This window comes from Desmodus rotundus, chromosome 2, assembly GCF_022682495.2.
Source record: "Desmodus rotundus isolate HL8 chromosome 2, HLdesRot8A.1, whole genome shotgun sequence".
Classification (NCBI taxonomy): Eukaryota; Metazoa; Chordata; class Mammalia; order Chiroptera; family Phyllostomidae; genus Desmodus; species Desmodus rotundus.
This window is the reverse complement of record NC_071388.1, coordinates 127,115,337-127,142,194: the sequence shown is the minus strand read 5'-3', so window position 1 is coordinate 127,142,194 and position 26,858 is coordinate 127,115,337. Positions and strand designations below refer to the sequence as shown.

The following is a 26,858-nucleotide window of genomic DNA, read 5'->3' as shown; positions in this document are numbered from 1 at the left end:
CCTAGCAGCACCAGGCAGGTATGTAATATTATCTTCTTTTTTCAGGGAGGCAAACAAAACTTCTCTGAGGCTCAGTGACTTGCCCATTTTCTCATAGCTGACAAGTGACACTAAGCCACGAGTATTAGAACTCAGATGTATACTGTAAAGCATGTGGTCATACTGCAGGATGGGGCAAAAGTAGGTTTATGGTTGTTTGTATGGGAAATAATAAAATAATAAATAATACAAGTATAAACTGTTTCATGAACTTAAAACTATAAACCTACTGTTTCCCACTCTGTATATCAAGATCCCTTTCCTTTTTTGTTTGGGAAATTTGTGACATTGTACTCTTCTAGACCATAAAACATTTTTAGTTGGTTTGAAGTTTTCTAATTAAATATTTTTTTCAAGTAAATCAGGGACTGAGTTCTGGATTTAAAGATAATAGTCTTGTGTTAAAAGGAATTCTTTTCCATGCTTCATTTTCTCTGCTGCTACTTCCTGCCTCCCCTCCCTGCCCCCCCACCCACCACCACGGAGAGATGTACTACAATGTTGCCTCTGGTAACAGTATTACATTGTATGTGACTGTCTTAGAAATAGCCTTTTCAGCCTAGTGAGTTTTTTACCATCTTTATTGCAATATAATTTACGTATCATAGAATTTGTCCCTTTTAAGTGTACAATTTAATGGTTTTAGTATATTCACATTTGTACAACATAATTAAAGTAAGTTTAGAACATTCTCATCCCCCGAAAAGAAAAGTTATGCCCACTAGTCATCACTCTTCATTCTCCCCCTGGCCATAGGCAATCCCTAACCTACTCTGGTGTCTATCCAGACATTTCATGTAAATGGAATTATATACTATATGAGCCTTTGTGACTGACTGGCTTCTTCCACTTCCCATAATGTTTTCCAGGTTCAGCCATATTGGAGCATGCGTCGATACTTTTATTTTTATTTATTGCCTGATATCCTACCATATGTATATACCACATTTAATTGTTCATTCATCAGTTCATGGACATTTGGATTGTTTTTACTTGGCTTTTGTAAACAATGCTGTTTTTACTTTGGCTTACAAACATTGTTATAGCAAACAATGCTGCTATAAAAAGTTCAGTGGCATTAGGTACATTTAAGTTACACAGCCATTAGCACCATCTAGTTTCAGAAATTTTTCATCTTCTCAAACTGAAACTCTGCGCACATTAAGCAGTAACTCTTTATATCCCCTTCTCTCCAGCCCCTAGCAACCACCATTCTACCTTCTGTTTCTGAATTTGACTGTTCCTGGTCCCTCATAGAAGTGGAACCATGCAGTATCTGTCCTTTCATGACTGGTTCATTTCACTTAGCATAATATATTCGAGAGTCATCCGTGTTGTAGAGTCTCGGAATTTCCTTCCTTTTTAAGACTAAATTGTATGTATTTATCACACTGTTTATCCATTCATTCACCAATGGACATTTAGGTTGTTTCTACCTTTGGGCTATTGTGAGTAATGCTGCTGTGAACATCGGTGTGCAAAGTATCTGTTCAAGTCCCTGCTTTTGATTCTCTGAAATAATTTTGGCTCTTAAATTTAGATTCTTGATCTAGTTTGAGTTTATTTTTGAGTATGGTATAAAGTAGGGGTCCAGCTTTATTCTTTTGCAAATTAATATCCTGTTGTCCCAACATTAAGATGATTTTTACCCCATTGAGTTGTTTTGCTACCCTTGTCAAAAATCAGTTGACCATAAGCATAAGGGTTTATTTCTGAACTCTCCATTGTATTTTATTAATCTCTGTGTCTATCCTTAGACCAGCACTACACTGGCATGATTACTATAGCTTTGTAGTAAGTTTTAAAATCAGAAAATAGGAGTTCTCTGACTTTTTTTCCAGATTGTTTTGGCTATTCTGGTTCCCTCAAGTTTCCATATGAATTTTAGGATCAGCTTGTCAGTTTCTACAAAGAAGCCAGTTGTAATATTAATAGGGATTGCATTGAATCTGTAGAGCAATTTGAGGTGTATTGGCTTTTTTTTAAATATATTTATTGATTATGCTAATACAGTTGTCCCATTCCCCCCCACTCCACTCCATCCTGCCCACCCCCTCCCTCCCACATTCCCCCCTATAGTTCATGTCCATGGGTCATACTTATAAGTTCTTTGGCTTCTACATTTCCTACACTATTTTTACCCTCCCCTGTCTATTTTCCACCTATCATCTATGCTACTTATTCTCTGTACCTTTCCCCCCCCTCCCCCTCCTACTCCCCTATTGACAACCCTCCATGTGATCTCCATCTCTATGGTTGTGTTCCTGTTCTAGTTGTTTGCATAGTTTGCTCTTGTTTTTGTTTTAGGTGTGGTTGTTAATAACTGTGAGTTTGCTGTCATTTTTACTGTTGATATTTTTTATCTTCTTTTTCTTAGGTAACTCCCTTTAACATTTCATATAATAAGGGCTTGGTGATGATGAACTTCTTTAACTTGACCTTACCTGAGAAGCACTTTATCTGCCTTTCCATTCTAAATGATAGCTTTGCTGGATACAATCTTGGATGTAGGTCCTTGCGTTTAATCTTGGGTAATGGAATTACGATGTGTCTTGGTGTGTTCCTCCTTGGGTCCAGCTTCTTTGAGACTCTGAGCTTCCTGGACTTCCCGGAAGTCTATTTCCTTTGCCAGATGAGGGAAGTTCTCCTTCATTATTTGTTCAAATAAGTTTTCAATTTTTTGTTCTTCCTCTTCTCCTTCTGGCACCCCTATAATTTGGATGTTGGAACGTTTTGAGATGTCCTGGAGGTTCCTAAGCCTCTCCTCATTTTTCCGAATTCTTGTTTCTTCATTCTTTTCTGGTTGGATGTTTCTTTCTTCCTTCTGGTCCACACCATTGATTTGAGTCCCAGTTTCCTTCTCATCACTATTGGTTCCCTGTACATTTTCCTTTGTTTCTCTTAGCATAGGCTTCATTTTTTCATCTGGTTTTCGAATAGATTCAACCAATTCTGTGAGCATCTTGATAACCAATGTTTTGAACTGTGCATCAGATAGGTTGGCTATCTCTTCCTTGCTTAGTTGTATTTTTTCTGGAGCTTTGAAGTGTTCTGTTGTTTGGGCCATTTTTTTTTTTCTTTTTGTCTTGGCGTGTCTGTTACTTTAAGGGGCAGAGCCTTAGGTGTTCACCGGGGCGGGGTAACGCTGGTTGCTGCGCTGTGACGCTGTACGTGGGGGAGGGGCCGAGTAGGAGCAATGGCGTCTGCCTCACTCTCCTCCGGATTTCAGTCTTTCACTCTGATACCCACAATCAAACTGGGCCCCTCTGGTGCTGGTTCCCGAGTGGGTGGGCCTGTGCACACTCTAGGCCCCTGTGGGTCTCTCCAGCGACCTCTCCTGTGAGGCTGGGAGTCTCTCCTGCTGCCGCCCCAACCCCCACAGGCGGTTTCAATCAGAGGTTTGAGGCTTTATTTCCCTGAGCTGGAGCCCTGGGTTGCGCAGTCTGCTTCGCTGCCCACCGTTTGTCCGGTTTATCTATGCACAAATGTGGGGCCGCAGGGTGCTACCCACCGCTCTGCCCACCCCGCTCTCCACCACTCTGAGTCCAGCCCTCTCGGTTTATCTGCTCAAATGTGGGGCGGCAGGGGCCGCTAGTGCTCGGACTGCCTGCGCTGTTAGTCCCACACTATGCCAATCTCGGTCCCACCACAGCCACGCCGGTGCCCGTCTCCGCCCCTCCTACCAGTCTGGATGAATGTTTATTTTTGTATTTCCTTGGTGTTGGACCCCCTTGCCGTTCGATTTTCTGTCAGTTCTGGTTGTGCGAGGAGGCGCAGTGTGTCTACCTACGCTGCCATCTTGGTTCTCTGTATTGGCTTTTTAAAGTATTAACTCTTCTGATCCGTGAATATGGAATATCTTTGCATTATTTAGGCCTTCTTTAATTTCTTTGAACAATGTTTTATAGTTTTCAGGGTAAAAGCTTGCACTTTTGTTAAACCTATTCCTAAGTGTTCTCTAATCTTTTTGATGCTATTGTAAATAAGATTGTTGATCTTTTTGTCTCTCAACCTTGCATGAACTCATTTATTAGTTCTAATGTTTTAGTGGATTCCATAGGATTTTCAACCTATAAGATCATGTTATCTGCAAATAGTGATAGTTGTTGTTCTTTCAAATCTGTGTGCCTTTTTCTTGTTTAATTGTCCTGGCTAGACCTTTGAGTATAATGTTGAATAGAAGTGGCAGAGTGAACATTCCTGATCTTAGGGGGAAAGCATTCACCTTTTAACCTTTAAGAATGATCTTAGCTGTGTATTTTTATAGGTTCCCTTAATCAGGCTGAGGGAAAGTCTCTTCTATTCCTAGTTTGTTGAGTTTTTATCGTGAAGGTGTGTTGGATTTTGTCACGTGTGGTTTTTTCCTGCATCTATTGAAGTGTTTCTTATCCTTTATTAACATAACATATTACTGATGTTTAGCTGTTAAACCAGCCTTGCATTTTTAGAATAAACTTCACATCTAGTTTTGTCTCATTTTTTTAAGGACAAGACCTTCTAATAGATCATTATTGCTAAACTGTTAATAAAACTTTTAAAGTTGATGTTTTTATCATGTATGAATTGCATCTTACATTTGACAGGAATGGATTTAAATCTGTTTAAATGACCAAAGGAGATCAGTAGAGCATGAGACTCTTTAAAAGACCAAAGGAGAAAGTCTTTATATTCAGCCTATGGCTTTATATTTAGTTCATAGCATGTATCTATGGATTGCTTATATAGCTTAATGCTTTCCTCAGATTTTTTAAAAAGAAATTTATATTCTTAATTGACATAAATGCTATCAGGTGATATTCCTGGAAAGGATGCTTTGTAGTCAGTCACATGTTAATGAATATGATAATCTCGAACAGGCACGTGGAGGAGTTCAGCCCCAGAGCTGTCTACACCAGTGGCAAAGCGTCCAGTGCTGCTGGCTTAACAGCAGCTGTTGTGAGAGATGAAGAATCTCATGAGTTTGTCATTGAAGCTGGAGCTTTGATGCTGGCTGATAATGTAAGAACATTTGACTTTTGGATATAGGAAAACCAGACTATTCCCTACCCTATCAGTAAAGGCCTATAAGTTTATATTTTTAAAGTCCTTTAAAGGGGGCATTTTTAGTAAATAATATGTATTTGGTATTGATTAATTATATCAGTAAATTTCACCTGTTACTTCTTCAGCTGAAGATCAGTGCTAAAGTGATCCAGAATATTTTGACCCTGACATTTACACAAGATTTTTATGTTGAGTAAAAATGCAATAAATATATGTCTTTAGTCTTATCTTAGTTTAAAATGAGTCAAAAGCATATGATTTCTTCTAGCTCTGGGATTTATTGTACTATCTTAATCTAATAGAGGGAATTAGGATTGCTTATGTACCTTATTTAGAGAGTATTAAAAGATTTTTGGTGCAAACTTTGAGTTGACTTCCCATTTGACACTTAAAAGGCAGTATGTCATGCTAGATTTGTTTGGTTACAGGGTGTATGTTGTATTGATGAGTTCGATAAGATGGATATACGGGATCAAGTTGCTATTCATGAAGCTATGGAACAGCAGACCATCTCCATCACTAAAGCGGGAGTGAAGGTATGTGTGTGTCCATTTCCGTTCCACTGCATTGTGCCTTGTAGATTAACGTAGCTCTAGAGACATTCCCCTGGGTAAAATGAATTATTTCAACGTGAAATACTGTTCGTTGACATGGAAAACACAGCCCTGAGAATTACTAATCCAAATTATAGGTGCTCTTTAGGGTGCTGTGAAAATGTGTTGCTTGACAGAAATTAGAGGTTACTGGTGAAATTTTTAGCATTTCACTTCTTAAAATTTCCACAAAGCTTCTACATTTTTTGATAAAGCATGTTTTCATCAGAAAATGTGAGTTGTCCGAAATTGTAACAAAATAATTCACAGACGATTCAAATGGAAATAATATTTAAGTACAGTCATGTGCCACATAGCAACATTTCGGTCAAGGATAGGCCACATATATGATGGTGGTCCCATTAGATTATGATGGAGCTGAAAATTTCCTGTCATCTAGTGATATCTCAGTCATTGTAATATATTAACACAGCACATCACTCATGTGTTTGTGGTGATGCTGGTGTAAACCTACTGTGCTGCCAGCTGTAGGAAGTATAGCACATGCAATTATGTATAGTACATGATATTTGGTAATGATAATAAATGACCATGTTATTGATTTATTATACTAGATTTTTTTTTTAACATTTTATTTATTTCCAGAGAGAGAGAAACAATTAGTGTGTGGTTGACTCTCACACACCCCTACTGGGGACCTGGCCCACAACCCAGACATGTGCCCTGACTGGGAATTGAACCTGTGACCATTTGGTTTGCAGGCCGGCGTTCAATCCACTGAGCCACACCAGCCAGGGCACACATTTTATTGTTAATTTAGAGTGTTCTCTTTCTACTTATACAAAAAAGTTTGCTGTAAAACAGTTTGCCATGTTAAACAGGCAGCAGCTTCATACACCTGTGTTTGCATCTCTTAATTACATCATTTTCTCTTGTGCTTGATTGAAGCTCATGTTGTTTTGTACAGTTGTAGCCTAGACAGTAGGCTATAGTGTATAGCCTAGGTGTGTAGTAGACTATACCATCTAATTTGGTGTAAGTACACTCTGTGATCTTCACACAACCATGAAATTGCCTAACAACTTGTTTCTCAGAGCCTATTCTTATCGTTAATTGGCACTTGACTGTACAGTACTGTGACCAACAGTAGAGAGAAATCAAATTTTGTAAATAAAGTAATACATTCAAATGGTTAAGGAAATTTTAAGCAGTACACTAAAATATAAAAAAGAGAGATCTTCCTCTACAACTCCCAGCACTAATATATACTCAGAAATACCTGCTGAGTTTATGCCCGTTTTAGGAATATTTTATATTTAAATAAACATAATACATAGTTTTGTTCCTTGCTTATTTAATGTCATAATTTTTTTTCTGCAATCTATATATCAGCACATATTAGATCCACTTTGGGTTTTGTGGGTTGTTTTTTTTTTTTTAGTTACTGCATGGTTTTCAATTTTATGTACCCCAAATAGACTCCTACAGAGTGACATTTGGGTCATTTTCAGCCTTTTGATTACAAACAATATTGTAAACATCCTTGAACACACATCTTCCTGTACCTAGCTGCAGGATAAAATCTTAACAAGAAAGTGCTTGCTTAAAAATACAACCAGAGACATTGAAATAAAGAGCAAGCTGACAGTAACCAGAGGGGAGGGGGAAGAGGGATAATAGGGGAAGGGCCATCAAGGAACAAGTATAAAGGACATAAGGACAAAGCCAAAGGGGGGTAGGTTTGAGGGTGGGAGGTGGGGGGGTGAAAATGGAGACAACTGTATGTGAACAACAATAAAAATTAAAAAATTAAAAAAAAATTGCTGGCTTAGAGGGTGTGCACGACATCTCTCCATCATCATCTGGTAGTGCTTGTGTGCTGTAAGTTATTAGACTTTAATTTTTAATGTTTCAGTAGGTGATAAATGATATCTTAATGTTTTGGTTAGTGTTTAATTAATTAGGAGAGAGATTGAGCGTTTTGTCATATGTTTCTTGGCCATTCCAGATGTCTTTTTAAACCTGTCACAATTCTTTCTTTTGTTTTCAGGCTACTCTGAATGCCAGGACATCCATTTTGGCAGCAGCAAATCCAGTCGGTGGACACTATGACAGATCAAAGTCATTGAAACAGAATATAAATTTGTCAGCTCCCATCATGTCCCGATTTGATCTCTTCTTTATACTTGTGGATGAATGTAATGAGGTATCCAACATGAGCTGTCACTCTTAACCTCCTTGGTTATTTCCAGTTTGAGTGATTGAGTGAGATGGGCTTGAATATATACTGCTGAACAGATGGTGCATGTGTCTGCACAGGCCTTTCTCTCAGAGTGGCACGGATTGGGCAAGGATTTGTTGACCAATTCAAAATAAAATCACTTGAATTTCTGGTTCCACTTAATTGTGTGGAAGAATATTGAGTTTTTTGTTTTTGCTACTGCTTTTTAATTTTCAGAAGAAAAAGGAAACATATTACAGTTAATTTCCAACCATACTCTAAGATTTTTATAAGAATTTTTTGTTTTGTTGGGGGTTTTTTAGTAAGCTTGGAAAAAAATGGAATATTGAAGGTTTTTTTCCCCCCTCCAAATCAGGAGTCATTAGCCTTCCCATATCTTCTCACAAAGTTTAGTGTATATTACTTTTTTCCCTAATTATGGGACAGTTTGAAGATTGAGTGTAAAGTGCTGAGTTTACTTGGATTCTAACGTGTCAGTTATTAGGGTTTTTATACTTCAATATTTAACAATATTGCACAGCTCACATGTGCCCAGAACTGTTGTGCAAAATGGCATTCTGTAGGAGCTAATGTTGCAGGCTGTGCCGGTGATTGCTGAGCATGGAGATTGTATATTGCACAACACATGTCTCTTACAGCAAAACTTTGTTATCTAAAAAAAGCTGCCTTCCATCGTGTGAATGTTGGCAGGATTTTAGTTTTTTATGTTTTGGTTTGTTTTTTCCTTTACAAATCCATATAAATATTTAACCCAACCAACCCCCTTACTTGGGAGTTATTTGAGGGTATATATTTCTGTTTGTATATAATCCATTAAATTAGTTTTTAATCTCTTGGAAATAATTTCAAACTTACAGAAAAACTGCAAGAAACAATAGTATATGTGGCACCCATATACCCTTCCTTTTTTCTATTCACATATTAATATTTTATTCCATTTACTGTATCATTTGTTCTCTTTACATCTATATAGTTTTTTCTGTACCATTTGAGAGTAAATTGCTTATTTTTTGTATGATTTTTGTATCAATGTTAATGATTCTGTGATAATTAATTCCATATATTAACAACTGGCAATGTGGTGTAGTGGCTAAGAGCACAGACTTTGAAGCTGGACTGCTCAAATCCTGGACCCATTACTTAGTGTGATGTTGGACCAGTTACTTAACCTCTCTGGGCCTCAATTTACTCATTTGTAAACTAGGGATAATAACTACCTCCTTAACAAGGTTCTTGTGAAGGTTGTGTGGGTTAGACACGCTTCAGGCAATAGTGTCTTTCATGTACTAAGGGTCATAGAAGTCATAGTTCTGCTGTTGTTATCAAAGTCAGTTCATTCCTTCAGGAATATTGTTGGAGTGGGGCAAAGGTAAACATTTAAACTTGGTTTTAAATGCAACTGGTACCAAACTTTCCTCAGGAACTTTGTGCCTGTGACTCTTTCATTGTCATGTTAGAGCTTGTTTTTAGCTATAAATAATTTTTTAATGCCTATGATAGTCTGGAGTGGATATTGCAATGGCTGATCAAAGTGATTTTTTTCTTTTTGCTTTCAATTAGGTTACAGATTATGCTATTGCCAGGCGCATAGTAGACTTGCATTCAAGAATTGAGGATTCGATTGATCGTGTCTACTCCCTTGATGATATCAGGAGATACCTTCTCTTTGCAAGGCAGTTTAAACCAAAGGTAACCTGCCCTTTTTGTACTGAAATAGATTGTAATGGATACATTAAAGTGGCATTAAGACAAAAGAGTGATAGGGAAAAAACTGAATCTGAACTTTGTCTGTTTGTTTGTTTCAAGGTATTTTTGTTTGTTTTGGGTGTTTAGGGGTTTTTTTGTTTCTTTGTTTTTTAGAACAATTTGCTTCTTCAGAGAGTTGAGTAAAGTGCATTTTAAAAGTGAACAATCCCATTCCTTTTCCTTGTTAGGTGATAAAAATAAAAATATTCTTAAAAGTGATAAGACTTTTGAATAACCAAGTAAAGTAGGGCATCCTTTATTTCAACCATTCCTAAGAATCGTAAAACTGTATGTGTTTAAATCAGTAGTCTACTGAGTGCTCTCAATTCTTTCTCTAAGGAAAATCTTGGATTCCTCTAGGTAATTGTGAATGAACATGATTGCTGTTTTATAGTAATTGATGTAGTTCATTGGATTGAATCTGCACTAGATCCAGGATACTCACTTGGACATTTATTTTTAAAGTAAACCTCCATTTAAAAATTAAATAAATAAAATAAACCTTCATAATGCATCTGGTTGTTTTTTTTTTTGTTGTTTTTTTTACATTTTACTAAAACAGAATAGGAAAAGAAAAAAATTTGGTTGCTTTTGGTTGATTCCAAGTTTTTACATACTATTTTCTGGCTTGACTTTGGGGATTATTCTTAGACTTTAATATCCCATCACTTTCACTTAATTATCCACAGTACTATTGGGATTGACTTTCACTGTCCCAAAAGAAGCTTAGTGAGTCATTGACATCTAGGGGTTATGAGTCACTTTTGTGTGAAGAGGCATTTGTTCTCTGTGACTGAATATGGTCCCTGAATATGGTGACTACCACATGCTTCATTAACATGCTGAGTTTCTTGTTCTGAAAAACCGAGGATTCTTTAGTATGCCTCACTTTGTTATTATTCAGCAAATATTAAGGTTTACTGAAATAGCTGGTGTATGATATATATGTGTGTGTTTTGACCTCTTTTTTTCTTAAAGACAGCATAAATTAATTTACTGAGTCTCAAGAATAGTCTGAACATTAATTTGTTTATTGAGCTCTGTCATCTTGGGTAAAAAGGTATTATTACATCCTATCCCATTATTTCAGTTTGTTACATATCTTTTAGAAATGGCCATTTGCTTAAACACCAGCCATTCTGCCTTCCTGTTCATAAAATTAGTACATGGAATTTATGTACCAATATATGCAAAGGCTTCCTTAGTAATAGCTTCTGTTGAAAGACATTTCCATGTTAATTCCTTGTCATTGGCTTCAAAATTTTGGCTTTCTTAGTTCCCCAAAAATGTTTCCACCTGGAAGTCCCTTAAACCTATGTTTAACACAGCTCCCATCAAGTAGAAATACTCTGACTTGAGTGATGTTCTCAAACAGATTTCCAGAGAGTCGGAGGACTTCATTGTGGAACAGTATAAGCGTCTCCGCCAGAGGGATGGTTCTGGAGTAGCCAAGTCTTCATGGAGGATTACAGTGCGACAGCTAGAGAGCATGATCCGTCTCTCCGAGGCAATGGCTCGAATGCACTGCTGTGATGAGGTATCAAAATTACTTCAGCATAATGGGTGGGAAGAGAAATTGATTTGTTGGCTTATAAACATGTTTTTATCTTGTTTGGGACATACCAGCATTTGCTGCAGATTTATTTTTATATAACTGTTGAGTGCCCATAGGATACATGACCTTGGGATTTCTCCCTTGAAGGTTGCTGCCAAGCATTTATTGAGTGTGGTTAGGTTAATAGTAATGAGATAATCATGTCATAGATTACAGGATACATATAGAGGTGAGTTATTGATAATGGCATTCATTCAAAAAAATTTTTGTTTAAACCCTACAGTGCACTAGACCTCTGGGCTGGGAATTCAGATATAAAAATATAGCCCCTTACCTCCAAGGGAACTCTCCTTTGATTTGTATAATGTATGGTTATGAACATATTATTTGAGCCCTGGGTTCTACCAGGTATATGTCAGTGGGTATTTAGGGAGTAAATGGGAAGTGGTATGGCAGGGTATTCGAGCCATCATCTCTGCTTCAAGCAAAGCCACCCTGCTCTACCTGGTTTTCTATTAGACAATGTAAGGTTTTTTCCTCCATTGTGATTTTTCCTGGAATGAGTTTCATTGAACTGACATGTGTCCTGGGAAATCTTTAATAGATTTCTCTCTTCTTCTTCTTTTTTTTTTTTTTCCTTTAAATAGGTAGCAAATTCACATCATAGGAAAATAACTACATATATTTGTGTATATACAGAAATACATTTTCTGAATGAAATTGAGTGTCTCTGCATATATTTAACAGCTGTTTTTATCTCCTTTCATGATCATATTCTTTGTCCATGTTTTATTTATTGTTTTATTAGAAAGGCCTTCCCTACTCTAAGATTTTACAAGTAGTCCCAGGATTTCCTCAAGCACTTACATGGTTTGGTTGTTTGTATTTCAGTCATTCAAACATTTGGTATTTATTCCGCTGTAAGATGTAAGGTGTAAGTCACTTTGATTCTTTTTCAGCTAGTTTCCTAGTTCCAGCACCACTTGTTGAACAATCCACCTTTTCCACACTGGTTTGGTATGCCTTTATCATACATTAAATTCTTGCATTTGTTAGGATCTCTTTCTGGACTTTCTGTTCTGTTCCATTGGTCTGTCAGCCTCCTCTTTGCATTGGTACCACAATATTTTAATCAACGCGGCTTTATATTTTTTAATTATATTTTCTTGATTATGCTATTACAGTTGTCCCAAGTTTTCCCACTTTGCCTCCCTCCACCCAGCATCCACCACCCCTTCAGGCAATCCCCACACCATTGTTCATGTCTGTGGGTCATGATTATAGGTTCTTTGGCTGCTCCACTTCCTATACTGTACTTTACATCCCCGTGGCTATTCTGTACCTACCTATTTGTAGTTAATCCCCTCATGGGGCTTTATATTTTAAATATACAGCTAATACCATTGCATTGTTCTCTTTTGGCTCTAGTTATCTGGCTTAGTTTCTTTAAATAATTATTAATATTTTTATTAAGTGTACATTGAATTTCTATATTAATATGGAGAATAGATATCTTTATAATGGCTTTTCCTACCCAAGAAAACATAGCAGTTAGAATCTAGGTTATGTTTCTCAGCCACTTTAACCAGGGACATTTATTTTTGCTCATGCTATGTGTTTTTCTTGTTTGGGACTCTCTGTGCTTCCTGGAGTTAGATGTCTATTTCCTTCACCAAATTAGGGAAGTTTTCTTTCATTATTTTTTCAAATAAGTTTTCAATTTCTTGCTCTTCCTCCTCTCCTTTTGGAACCCCTATGATGTGAATGTTGAAACATCTGAAGTCGTCCCAGAGGCTTCTTAAACTACCCTCATTTTTTTGTTTGTTTGTTTTTGGGATTCTTTTTTCTTCTTGTTGCTCTGCTTGATTGTTTTTTGTCTCCAATATGTTCCATATCATTGATTTGATTCTTGGCTTTCATCCACTCTACTATTGATTCCCTGTAGATTGTTCCTTTCTATCAGTATATCCTTCATTTCTGCCTTGCTCTTTTTTATGCCGTTGAATTATTGACTGAGTTCCTTGAGCATCTTTATAACCAGTGTTTTGAACTCTGCGTCTGACAGATTGCTTATCTCCATTTCATTTAGTTCTTTTTCTGCAGTTTTGATCTATATTTTCATTTGGGCCATATTTCTTTGTCGCCTCATTTTGGCATCTTCCCTGTGTTTGTTTCTATGTATTAGGTAGAGCTGCTTTGATTCCCTGTCTTGGTAGTGGGGCCTACTGTAGTAGGTGCCCTGTAGGCTCCAGTGGCACAGCCTTCCCTGCCACCCATACTGGGTACTCAAGGTGCACCCTTTGTGTGGGCTGAGGACACCCCCCTCTTGTAGTTGAGCCTTGTTTGCTGTTGGCAGGTCAATTGAAAGGATTTACCCAGGCCTCCATCCACACCTACACCTACATCTTGACTGGAAGTCTCTTTTCTTTTTCCTGCTCATGCTATGTGTTTGTTTATATGTTAACAAGGGGCTCTCTTCATGTCACTCAGATTCAGACTGATATAAAGGCTCGCTCTTCACAAATGACAGTAGGCTTTTTTTAATGGTAACTATTTGTATATATTGATCTAGTTTTTTACTTTACTGACATCTTTTATTTTAGTTGTTGAATAGAATCTCTTGATTTCCAGATATTGATTTGTATCTGCAAATAATATAATGGTATATGTATGTCTTTCCAGTCTTAATGAAAAATAAACTTTATTTTAATATTTTCCCATTTTCTGCACTAATTTACTTTGGCTTTTGCAATTGCAGTATAATGTGTAATAATAATGACATTGGACCATCTTTTTCTTTTTTTCCTTTTTTTTTTTTTTGGATGGGCTCTGTGACTGAGGTGTTTTTATCAATAGGAAGTATACATTTATTATTCCTATCTTGAATATTTTCAATAAGGTTATTTTACCAGGTGTCTTTTAAGTGACTATAGAGTTTTGTGGGGGGGTTTTCTCCCTGATCTATTAATGTGAAAAATAAATTAATAGACTTTCTAATATCAAGTCATCCTTGAATTTCTGGGGTAAATCCCACTGGGTCTTTTAATGCAGCTGGCTTCTATTTGCTGTTACTTAGGAATTTTTAAGCAATAATCATATGTGAAATTGGTCTCAAGATATTTTTGTTTGTTTTTGCAGTATTTGTATTGGTTGTTTTTTAATGAAGAAATTGGGAAGTTTTTCCCTTTTTTAAATTCTAGCACTTACATTACTTTAAAGTTATCTGCTGTTTTATAATAATTATCAAGTAAAACCCTCTGAGTCCAGTATAATGTGGATGCATGGTTCTTCATTTCTGCCATGGAAATGAGTCTTGTTTAGATTTTTTTCTCTCTTCCTGGTTGGTTTTTGTAACCTATATTTTCTTAGAAAATTGTCCACTTCTAAGAGTTGTTTAGTAGTTTATTAATATCTAGTTAGAATGTTTGCTTGTTTAAATTTTTTTGTTTGCTTGTTTTACTTTATTACATTCTAATTAGAAAATGATGTCTATTTCTAATTTAGTTTTGTTTTTTGGAATTTATGGTTGGGTTCTTTGTAGCCTAATGTCAGCTTTCATAAATGTTCTGTGGGCACTTTTAAGGAAGGCCTAGTCTCTGTTTACAGCATATATAATATATGTAATTGCACGTGTGCATATGTCCCTGAAGGGTGAAGTTACCTTATTATGTTACATAGATAGGATTTTTTGTAGGTCTTCTTGGTCTACTGCATCATCTCTAGATTGAAAATTAAAAGTCTCATTAACAGTTTCTATTTCTGTACCAATAATACAATTTTCTCTCCATTTATTCTTCTATTTACTATAATTAGTAATAGTATTATTAGCATTATTAATATTGTTGCTCTCCTAACTGATTTTCATTGTGATTTGTACCCTCTAACTTTAGTAGTGTGCCTTCCTTTGTCTCATTTATGCATTTGGCCTGAATTCCACCTTGCATTGCCTGGTATACCTTAACTTTTTATTTTCAGCATTTCTGAATAAGTTTGTGTGTCTCACATATATATGACATTTGGATCACAAAACACAGTATGGAGTTATTTTTTATTTTGGGACCAAAATAGAAAATCTTTTTTGCTTCCCCCTCCCAATTTGACTGGCTTTATTATTTTTTTTAATTTACATTCAATATTATTTTGTAGTAGTTTGAGGTGTACAGCATAGTGGTTAGACAATCACATACTTTACAAAATGCACATGCACCCCCCCCCAATATTTCCCAGTTGGCACCATACAGAGTTAATACAATCTTACCAACAGTATGTCCTATGCTGTACATTACATCCCTGTGACTATTTTGTAGCAACCAATATGTACCTTTTTTTTTAAAGATTTTATTTATTTTATTTTTAGGGAGAGAGGGAGAGAAACATCAATGTGTGTTGTTTCACCTCTCACACACCCCCAACAGGGGACCTGGCCTGCACCCCAGGCATGTGCCCTGACTGGGAATCGAACCAGCGACCCTTTGGTTTGGTTCACAGGCTGGTGTTCAATCCACTGAGACACACAGCCAGGGCCAATATATACTTCTTAATCTCTTCACCTTTTTCACCCAGCCTCCTAACCCCATCCCCTCTGGCAACCATCAGTCTCTTCCTGTATCTATGAGTCTGTTCCATTTTGCATTTATTTTGTTTGTTTTGTTTTGTTTTTTTAAGTTTTTTTTTTAATTTTTATTCAGTTACAATTGTCTGCATTTTCTCTTTTTTGCATTTAGTACATGAGTTAAAACCATTTAGATATATTGATGTGAGAGATAGGTTTATTTGGTTTTTTCCTCTTACAGTTGAAAAGATTTTTCTTTGTATGACCTCTTTGCTTTTGCTTGTATATGCAGTTCTGATATTCAGAAGGTTTCTGTTTTATTTTAGTGGTAACTTGTATTATTATAGCTTTATATCATGCCCTTAGTTGTCTATTGGTTCCCTACTATGAGCAGTGATAAAACTAACATGTTTCACTTCCCCTACTTTCCTGCCTCTCAACCACCTGATTTTAGTAAATAATATCTTTGTGTGTACCTTTGTGCCGTCAAATATGCTTATCTGTCACTTGGTTTATCATATTTTGACTCTGGTACAGGCAAGGGGCAATCAGCAAATTTGTCAGGTCTCCCTGTTCTCTTCCGTTCTCTTCCCATTTTTATTAGTTATATTATTTCTTCAGGGCTCATGTTATTTACATTGTGTTCTATCACGCTTAATTCCCACATTTGTTTTAGTCTTAGTTGTGTAGCTAAATATATGCAAGGCTTAGTGGAGATTTTTTTTTGTCATGATTTCCTAATCCATCTCTTGGCTGATTGAAATTTGGATAAGAAGAGTTCAGTGAAAAACAACTACATTTGTGAGAATAATATTCTCTTAGTGCTATTATGTTCAACAGATCTATTGTAGTCTTTACCTGAATGACAGCTTGGCTTGATCAATAACGTTTGGTCATACGTTCTTTTTTTGTGAATTTTCCTGCTGTATCCTGACATTAACTATTGCTGTAGGAGACTCTGAAGCCAGCCCCTGATTATTAATTTTGCTTCCATAAATAACTTGATTTTTTCTAAATATTCTTTAATTTTTATAGATCAGTACTTTTAGTAGGATATGCCTTGATATTGACTTATTAAACAACTTAAAATTTCCTCGTGAATTTTTTATGGATTTATTTATTTATTAAGATTTTATTTATTCATTTTTAGACAGAGGGGAAGAGAAGGAGAAAGAGAGAGAGAGAGAAATATCAGTGTGTGGTTGCCTCTCGCAAGTGCCCTGTACTAGGGACTTGGCCCGCAACCCAGGCATGTGCCCTGACTGGGAATCGAACTGATGACCGTCTGGTTCACAGCCAGTATTCAGTCCACTGAGCCACACCAGGCATGGCTGACTTTTTTTTTTAATTGCTCTGCTGGGTTTATCTTGTTAAGGAGCTCAGCTAGTTAGAGAGGAAGATTTAGCAAGACAATTGGTTATTTATAAAAGGCATTAAAGCAATCCCCCTAAAAACATGCATGTGTCACTCTTCTTTCAAGTAAGCTATTTTATTGAAGCAAAACGTACATACAGAAAAGTGCAAAAATTACAATTGTACAACTCATTCTACTTTCAGTGAATGTATATAACCAGATCCGAGAGAGAGAGGGAGAGGGAGAGAGAGAGAGAGAGAGAGATGGTTTATTTAGGTTGTTTTCAGCTCTGTTTTTTTCAGTTGTGGTTAAAAACAATATAAAATTTGCTATCGTAACCATTTTTTAGTTATACTTGATGTTACAGTTCAGCAGTATTAAGCATATTCACATTGTCACACAACAAAGTTCTAGAACGTTTCCATCTTGCAAAACTGAAACTCTGTACCCATTAAACACCATCTACCCTGGAAACCACTATTCGGCTTTCTAATTTGGCTGCTTTAGATACCTCTAAACAGTGCTGTGATTAGAATCATAGTAGTATTTGTCTTTTTGTAATAGTTAATCCCACTTAGCATAATGTCCTCAAGGTTCATAAATGTTATAGCATGTGGCAGCATTTCTTTTTTTAAGGTTGAATAATATTCCATTGTGTGTATACACCACATTTTGTTTATCCATTCATCTGTCAATGGATATTTGGGTTGCTTCCACCTCTTGGCTATTTTCAATAATGCTACAATGAGCATGGGTATTCTTTATGTTTTACATATTAACCCTTTATCAGATATGTAATTTTCAAATATTTTATCCTGTTCTATAGGTTGCCTTTTTTACTCTATTGTTTCCTTTAATACTCGGTTTAATTGGATGTGGTCTCATTTGTCAGTTTTATTTTTTGTTCCCTGTGTTTTTGATGCCATCTCCAAGAAACCATTACCAAACCCAGTGTCATGGAGCTTTTCCCATTTTCTTATATGTTGTTTTATAGTTTTACGTCTTTAATTTATTTTGAGTTAATTTTTCCATATGATGTAAGGCAAGGGTCCAGCTTCATTCTTCTGAATGTGATTTCCAGTTTTCTCAGCACCATTTGTTGAAGAGACTGTCCCTTCCCCAGTGAGTGGTCTTGGCACCCTTATCAAAGATCATTTGGCCACATATGTAAGGATTTAAGGATAACCATTTTTCTGATTTCTTGCTTCTGTACGTTGTGTAAGAGCAGTCATAGAGTATGTTCTCCCTTGTCTGGTTTCTTGAACACTGCATTAACACTATATTGATTAACACTATTTTGATTGACACTATAATGATTAATATTGTACAACTTATTTAACTTTTGTGTAGCCATAGTTCTGTTTTTATTTCTATGTGATGGTCTGTCATTGAATGTATCACAGTGATTCACCCATTCTTCTGTTAATGGGCACTTGAAGAGTTTCCAGTTTGGGTTCTTATGGGATATACATATCTTTTGGCTCATGATGTTTATTATATGTACCTTTCAGTTGCGTCGTATATATACTTAGGAATGGAATTATTGGGTCCTAGGTAGTAGTATACATGTGTTCAGTGTACTGGAGATGACTAAAACGGTTTCCTATAGTGGTCATATCCATTTATATTCCCACCAGCAGTGAATGAAAGTTGTTCTACATTTTTTCCTGCACTCAATATTGTTGGTCATTTTCGCCATGCTGGTGATTTTACGGTACTATCTCATATTTTATGTGTGTGTCAAAGAGGCAGAGTGTGGGAAAACCAAAATACCACTGTGATTTTGTATGGAGAGAGTCTGTTTGGTATATGAAAAGACTGACTTCCTGATTTACCTCATCTTGATTTAGGTCCAGCCTAAACATGTGAAGGAAGCTTTCAGGTTATTGAACAAATCAATCATCCGGGTAGAAACACCTGATGTCAATCTAGATCAAGACGAAGAAGCCCAAATGGAGGTAGATGAGGCCCCAGATGGCATCAATGGTGAGGTGCTTGTTTATGACTGTTCTGGAGTTAGAGACCATGACGTTCTCTGAGATGTCATGGTGAAAGTGCATTTGTTGATGACGGTTTTCAATGGGTATTGAATTGTAATTAACTCTTTATAAGTTAATATTCAATTAGATAATTGACATAAAATATATATGCTTAAAAGACAAAATAGACCAAAATGGAGATAGTGGATTTAATTCCCGAGCCTTATTTGTATTTTGTTATTTTGTTTTTGATTTAAAAACATGTTCTCAGGTACACTAAAACAGAAAATTATCAGGATTAAAAATTTTGCATATAGTGAAAATGCACTTTTTAGATCATGAAATCTTTATATCTCCTATCCTTCCCATTTCTTCCAAGTTAGTTTGTCTTCACTAAGAGCACTTACAAATTTGCTTTTAATTTTTATTTATAAAATTACTAAGTACTGAGTATATATTTTTGCTTGTTTTGAAATTAGTATTAACGTATAAGTAGTATATTTATAAACATTTGATAGGGAAGTTTGAGGAACAGAAAGAAGATTCAAATGGTTGATGTTTCACTTAGGTCATGCTGACAGCCCTGCTCCTGTGAATGGAATTAACAGCCACAGTGAAGACACAAACCAAGATCCTGTTCCAAAAACCTCCTTAAGGCTGGGCTTCTCCGAATACTGCCGAATCTCCAACCTTCTTGTGCTCCACCTCAGGAAGATGGAAGAAGGTGGGGCTCTACCTGGTGTTGCTCACATGCTCATTTGCATGAGCTCTAGTCACATAAACCGCTTCTGATCCCTGAAGATTGTGTTTTGTCAGAAGAGATGATAAATTGTGAAATGAGCTCACTTCGGCAGAGAAAATCGGCCTATCTGCCAGCCTGGACATTTCCCCACAAGTTCATTCTCAGACAAAGGTTTATGGATTATACTTGTTAATGTTGTTGGCCAATCGTAATAGTTTTAAAGCAGAATTTGGGATTTGATAATGTATAAAGAAGTACTTTATAATGTTTTTACAGATGTAAAATCACTGTTCTTTATAATAGCTTTAATTAAAACGTATGAACTCCTAGGTTATTATATTTTATAGGCTAGTATTGAACTCAAAAGACTATATCAGCACAGGCACATTCCAGAATAGAAATAAAGTAAAACCCTCATTTCTCCATAGGTAAAGTGTGATATCTGGCACTAGTACATTTCCCATACCCTTAACTGCTTTACCATGATGTTCCAAGTTACATCAACCTGTAGTCAGCCATAAGGTAGGAGGGAAAATAATGAAATCAAGGAGTCAAGCTTCAACTTTAATTTGGTGTTTAATCATCAGGTAACTCTTACTTAAAAGTTCCAGTATGATGGCTTTCAGACAGATTCTGTCATCATAGTGTCCTATGAGATGGAGTAAAAGAACACCAGAGATTCTCTGAGCTTACTGAAGATTTGAGCTCTGTGATTTCATCTCTCTCTTTCCTGGTAACTAGACCAGTGGGAGAGAAGAGTGTAAAGAAGCCACTAGGACAGACAGGCTTTAGCTGCACTCCCTTCTCATATGAAAAGGTTTGGGAGCTCACATATTCTTGTGTTCACATAATACTTCATTATTCTATTTCTTTTCTCGCACAACTAAGTTTTAAATGGCAGACCATTGATGGGGCAAAGATATGATTAGCACTGAGACACTGTCTGCATTTCATAGATGAATTCCACCAGGTCTTCCTTTCTTCGAAAAAGAAGATGCTGTTCACCCAGTCAAATAAAATATTCTCAATCTTCAGGTCGACAGCATGGGGATCAGAACTTTAAACCAAAGTCACTTACCAAGAACATTGGACAAACCACTCAAGTTTCAGTATAGCAGGTCCTCAAATAATGTCATTTAGTTATGGCACCGATGAGATACCATAGGAACTTAACTCTTATTTATGTCAATTCACCTATGGTAAAATTGGTTTTATTACATGTCATTTTGCTTAAAATTGCAGAACCTATTGCAATGTTAAGTGAGTATTTAATGTACAGCCTTAATAAAACTTGATAGCCAACTCAAAGTTGGTTTTTTTTTTTTTAGTATATTTTATTGATTGTGCTATTACAGTTGTCCCAAATTTTTTTCCTCCCTTTTATCCCCCTCTGCCCTGTACCCCCTTTCCTCTAGCACTCCCTCGCCTTAGTTCAGGTCTGTGTGTCGTACATATAAGTGCTTTGGCTTCTCCATTTCCTATACTTTTCTTAACCTCCCCCTGTCTATACTGTACCTACCAATTATGCTTATTCCCTGTAACTTTCCCCCCATTCTCCCTCCTCCCCCTCCCTGTGGATATCCATTCATTCAGTATGAATAGACTTTGCCAGAATAAATGGTTAATTTTTCATTTTGAGTGAATTCCCATGGTTTTTACTTCTCAGTTGACCTCCATAAAGTCTTCCTTTTTCCAAAAAGGAAAAGTTGTATTTTAAGAAGTTTTGCTTGCTGTTGTTTCATTACTAATTTATGTCTTCAATTGCTTTTGGCAAACGTTGTTGTAGATGATGAAGTATAAGAAGGTGAAGGGAAACACCTTATCCTCTGAAATCTTAGTAGCTTTAAGAAACTTATTTTTTACAATCTATTTAATTTGATTTTTCTCTTCAGGATAAAGTTAGGTGTACTTTAGTACAAGTAATATCACAGGTTATTTTAGGCTTACGATAGAACATTGCAGCTCTTACTTCAGCAGATGTACTTTCTGACTGGTGGATGGTTATCTAGTCTGTACATACTTTGTTGTGTATGCACACCCCGAGGATTGACAATACAATTTGCTAGAAAGATAATTTAATCTTTTTAAAATTTTTGTTGTTGTTGCAGAAGAGGATGAGTCGGCATTAAAGAGGAGTGAGCTTGTTAACTGGTATTTGAAGGAAATTGAATCAGAAATAGATTCTGAAGAGGAACTTATAAATAAAAAGAGAATCATTGAGAAAGTCATTTATCGACTCACCCACTACGTACGTATAGAACTTTGCTTGCTCGGGTATTAATGGGGGAGGGAGTTCGTGCCTTATTTACGTGTGGATTCATTAGATGCTCATTTATTTTGAATCATTGGGGTCTAGGCAGAATTATGAATTGTAAAAGAGTTAAAAGTAATTGACTTATTTTCTCTACTAAAACAAGCAGAATATAAGTTAAATCTGGGAACAGGGATTTAGGGTCTTATTTTTTGTGTATTTTTAATCTTTGTTTTCCATTCCAATTACCATAAATCTTCAAGCATTGACCACTATTACCTATTTTTTACATTTCATCTTCCTCAGGTGCTTACCCTCATTACCCAGCTTACATTCTAATACTCACTCTTACACTTTTTTCTTTTTCTTCCCCCCAAGCCATATTGTATCCAGCTTTATTAAACATACTTTTCATAAACAGTCATGGTGTTTCAGGCAGGATATGGGCAAACAATTGTTAACAATATACAACTTTCAACTCCCTTCTTCCATGAACTACCAAAATCAGAAAGCCACAAAAACACCCAATGAAGTCTTCATCTGATGCTCTGAGCACCAAAAATTTAGAGAGTTGACATTTCAAAATCACACTCTGTGTATCTTCACCATACTTGTTGCCTGGCAGTATATTCTTTATTTAGGTGTTTACTTTTTCTCTCTCGTTAGAATGCAAGCACCACAAGGGCCGGGGCTTTGTCTTGTTAACCACTGTATCCCCAGGTTCCACGGTTTTGCTTGGCGCATATAGGGGTCAAATATTTGTTGAATGACTGAATTTTTCTGTTCTAATGGGAGAGATTCAGCTGTCCTGCAGTTCACTTCAATGCTCACTTTATAAATATTATAGGTGTCACATACGAGGATTGTCTTACATGGAAAACTGTTTACCTGTGAGAGCAAATGCAAATGACCGTATGATTTCAATGGGGTTGGAGGATAAGAACAGCTACTCAGATCAGAATTTAATAAATAATATATGTGAAAATAAACCTGGACCAGAATGGCACGTGCCCAGAAGTGGCTTTCTAGTAGTGGGCAGTGTGTTTGCACCAAGCCAGCCCTTTTCTCCCTAGGGCCCCCTGGGAGCAGTGTAAGATGAAATGACCCGTGCGAGAAATCCTCACTGGGACACGTTGTGAAATTAACTGGTAGCTTGACTCACTGCCTGAGTTAATTCACTACAAAAGACTAAAGAACTTGCACTGTGCTGATTAAATGTTCTTTCTGTGAGGGTGTGTTAGTACAAAGAGTGCTTGAAAGTGTCCAGTCCCTCTTAATAGCATTAGTGCTCATTCTGTGGGACTTTGCCTCCTTCTCATTTGGGATATTTTAGATTGATGTATAGGTACATCATAGGCTTGAATTTTGGTCATTAGTATTTTTAAGCCCTATGGCACACTCTTTCCCCCCCCCCTAATTTTTCTTATTTTTTAGACAGGGGGATAGGGAGGGAGAGAAACATCAATGTATGAGAGATACAGCCTCTCGCATACCCCAAATGGGACCTGGCCCGCAACCCAGGCATGTGCCCTGAATGGAAATCGAACTGGCAACCTTTCATTTCAAAGGCTGGCACTCAATCCACTGAGCCACACCAGCCACAGTCATATTCTTTTTAGTTTATTTGCTAACAAATCAGAGTAAAAATTTTTCACTTATCTTCAGATTCTACTTCTAACTAAATTATGAATCAGTAGTATATGAAAGACTTCAGTGACCAGTAATTAAAATTGGCAAATATTAATTGAAACCAAACATTTATATTACAATGATAAACATATTCGTCAGTGGATTTTACCCAGTAGCATAATCTTAAAATTCATACATGATTTCTAGACTTTTTTGAAATATATTTACAGGTATTCAATGTAATATACCAGGAAACCTCATTAAAATCACAATGTTGAGCTTACTTACATATCTTTTAATTTTTCAAAGCAGGTTTATGGTAAGAAAAGGTCTACATCCTGATGGGAATGGGGAGGATTAGCAGAACTTTAATAATGATTTTAAGTTATAGTCCTTTGTCTAGCAGTTTCTGGAGGGGAAATGAAAGAAAAGCTAGTAGCAAACATTCAGAAGGGTCAAGTGCTGTGTGCCTGGGCATTTTTATAATAAAGCCAGAGGCCTGAGGACAAATGTTTGTGTTTCACAGGATCATGTTCTAATTGAGCTCACCCAAGCTGGATTGAAAGGTTCCACAGAAGGAAGTGAGAGCTATGAAGAAGATCCCTACTTGGTCGTTAACCCTAATTACTTGCTTGAAGATTGAGATATCAAAAGCAACTGACCAGAGAAACTGTGGCCCTCTACCTCTTGGCCTCGCGTCTGCATGGACTTCAACCAGAGAGAAATGTTTCCGGGAGCGCTGCTTTGGGAAGATTTATTTTTGCATAAAAAGAACGAGGTTGATGGTCCTGTGTGTCACATTCCCGTCATACACTTCTGTGCCAACATGGGCTTTAGCACTTTGTTTAGTGTGCTTCTTATCTAAGTGAAGTTGGAACCCAGTAATGTGTGGTTTCTGTAACTTAGACCTTTGCTTTCGTGTGTAGGAAAAAGGTCTGTTCCTTTTATGGTGTGTAGTAGTTTATTGAGGAAATAACTTTTTCAATTTCTAACCACTGCTTTTTTTCATCAAATTAAAATAACCTGTTTTGTATGTGTCTGTTGGGTTTATTTGTACTCCAATTATTGTTTCTATATACTTGTGACTGACTCTTTCACTTTTTTAATTTTATATTTGTTTCAAGTGTACAGCATAGTGGTTAAACAGTTAAATAAATTATGAAATGATCCCTCTGCTAACTCTAGTACCCTCCTGGCGCCACATATATAATTATCACAATATTTTGACTACGTTCCCTATGCTGCATTAGACGTCCCTGTGATGAGTCTTTCACTTTTTGCTTAATCAGAAGCAGGGGGTGGTAAGGATGGCATTAGGGTAAACCTTCAGGATCCCGTTCCTGTGGGGAGGAGCCTTTGTTAGAATTTGTGTGAATGCTGAGGGAGGCTTGGAGATGACTTTCTAAGGTTAATTCCAGTTTTTTAAAATAGTTTTACTTTTTCGTTCTAACTGCTTTTTAAAGATAAGTATGTCGTTTTCTATATTATAAGCCATTTCTAAATTTTATGGCTTTTTTCCAGGTAAAAGTTGTTACTGTTTATGGTACCAGCTTCCTGAAGCTTAGTTATGATCAGTATACTGATAATATAGCACTTCTTATTGTTGCATCTTTTAACAACAGATGTCATTCTTGGCCTGCAGAGCCAGTTAGGAAATGATTATGTGTGGTGTGTGAGTTCACTAATAGTAACTTCACTCTCCACTGGTTTGAAAATGATAGGATGAGGAGCACTGGAAATGAATGGAGAAGTTGCACGGTTAGCAGATACAGAGTTACAAGCTTCCTCAAAAGTATGTTCCTAATTAATGAAGGTATAAGAGGCTGTTGGGATGAAGAACTCTTGGGGAGCAGGATCTCAAGACTTCCTATTGGGGCAGGAAATAGTAATATAAAAAATGGACAAATATCAGGCAGGATGTTCAATAACAGATATTAGAACATTCTAGGGAAAAACTAGGAGATAGGCAGACCCACTCCCTGTAATAACTCCCAACTTGATCAACAAAATGGGGTCAGGAGGTCCTGAAAGAAGAGAAACAGGCTGACAAAAATTTGAACTTTAAATTAACCAAATATTTGCCCAAAGGAAAAATACATTTAAACAACTCTAATTTTTTTATTTTTTATTTTTTTTTAGAGACAGAAACGATTTTTTTCCATTTATTTATGCATTCATTGATCCTTGTACGTTCCGTCACTGGGGATCGAACCCACAACCTTGGCATGTAAGGATAATAGTAACCAACTGAGCTACCTGGCCAGGGAGCCCAAAGAAAAACTTCGAAGCTCAGGAAACATGAGTTTCTTTTTGGTGAATCTGTCCTTCCTTTCTCAATTCTGCCATTAGTGGGAGGGCAGACTCCAGTGCAAGGTGAGGTAATTACTACAAAAATTGTCAGTTTTTGTACAATACATCTGAGTAAGAATACATTTCCACATATCCCCTACCTCCACATGTTACTTGTCAGGAAGGTGAGATGGATAATGGATGATGGAACACGTATAAGATCTTTATAAATAAAATTAGAGAAGTGTTTAAAAAGTGGGTAGATGTAACATGTTCCTGACTGGGACTACTTGAATGTTGAAATTGTCAACTAATCTATAAATTTAATGTATTTTTAATGAAGTCCCAACAGATACCCATCAACAAGGAAATGACTACATAAGTTGTGTTATAGCTGTGCTGTGGGATATACCAGCAGTCCCCAACTTTCTGGCACCAGGGACGGTTTTTCCATGGACACGGGCAGAAGGGGGTGGTAGTGGGCAGGAGGCAGAGCTCAGGCAAGCTTCCCTCAGGCCCAGCCACAGACTGGAATGGATCCAGGGGCTGGGGACCCCTGGGATATCAAAAATGGGGGTAAACCTGTATCTTTGAAATGGGAATATCTCCAGGACACTTGGAAAAGAAGATGTGCAAATATAGCCATAGAGGCACCTAAATATAAAGCAAATACTAACAGACACCTAAATGGAGAGAGATGGCAATAAAATAATACTAGGTGACTTTAATACCCCCCTCTACTTTCATCAATGGATGAATATCGTGTCTTCCAGGCAGAATATCAATAAGAAAATGACCCTAAACAATGTTAGACCAGATGGACTTAACAGACATATTGGACATTCCATCTAAAAGCAAGAGGATACACATTACTTCTCAAGCA

General features: G+C 36.7%; 1 protein-coding gene across 1 annotated transcript in view; it reads left to right on the top strand.

The window, feature by feature from the left end:
- Positions 1 to 24,719, top strand: part of MCM6 (minichromosome maintenance complex component 6) — a 46,701-nt gene extending 21,982 nt beyond the window's left edge. Inside the window, exons 9-17 of the mRNA XM_024569668.3 lie at positions 4,896 to 5,037; positions 5,511 to 5,618; positions 7,687 to 7,842; positions 9,439 to 9,567; positions 11,000 to 11,161; positions 18,936 to 19,071; positions 19,633 to 19,788; positions 21,915 to 22,054; positions 24,213 to 24,719. Coding sequence (XP_024425436.1) covers positions 4,896 to 5,037; positions 5,511 to 5,618; positions 7,687 to 7,842; positions 9,439 to 9,567; positions 11,000 to 11,161; positions 18,936 to 19,071; positions 19,633 to 19,788; positions 21,915 to 22,054; positions 24,213 to 24,329 — 1,246 coding nt within the window. The 3' untranslated portion in view covers positions 24,330 to 24,719. The remainder of the gene's footprint in view (positions 1 to 4,895; positions 5,038 to 5,510; positions 5,619 to 7,686; positions 7,843 to 9,438; positions 9,568 to 10,999; positions 11,162 to 18,935; positions 19,072 to 19,632; positions 19,789 to 21,914; positions 22,055 to 24,212) is intronic.
- Positions 24,720 to 26,858: the final 2,139 nt, after the last annotated feature.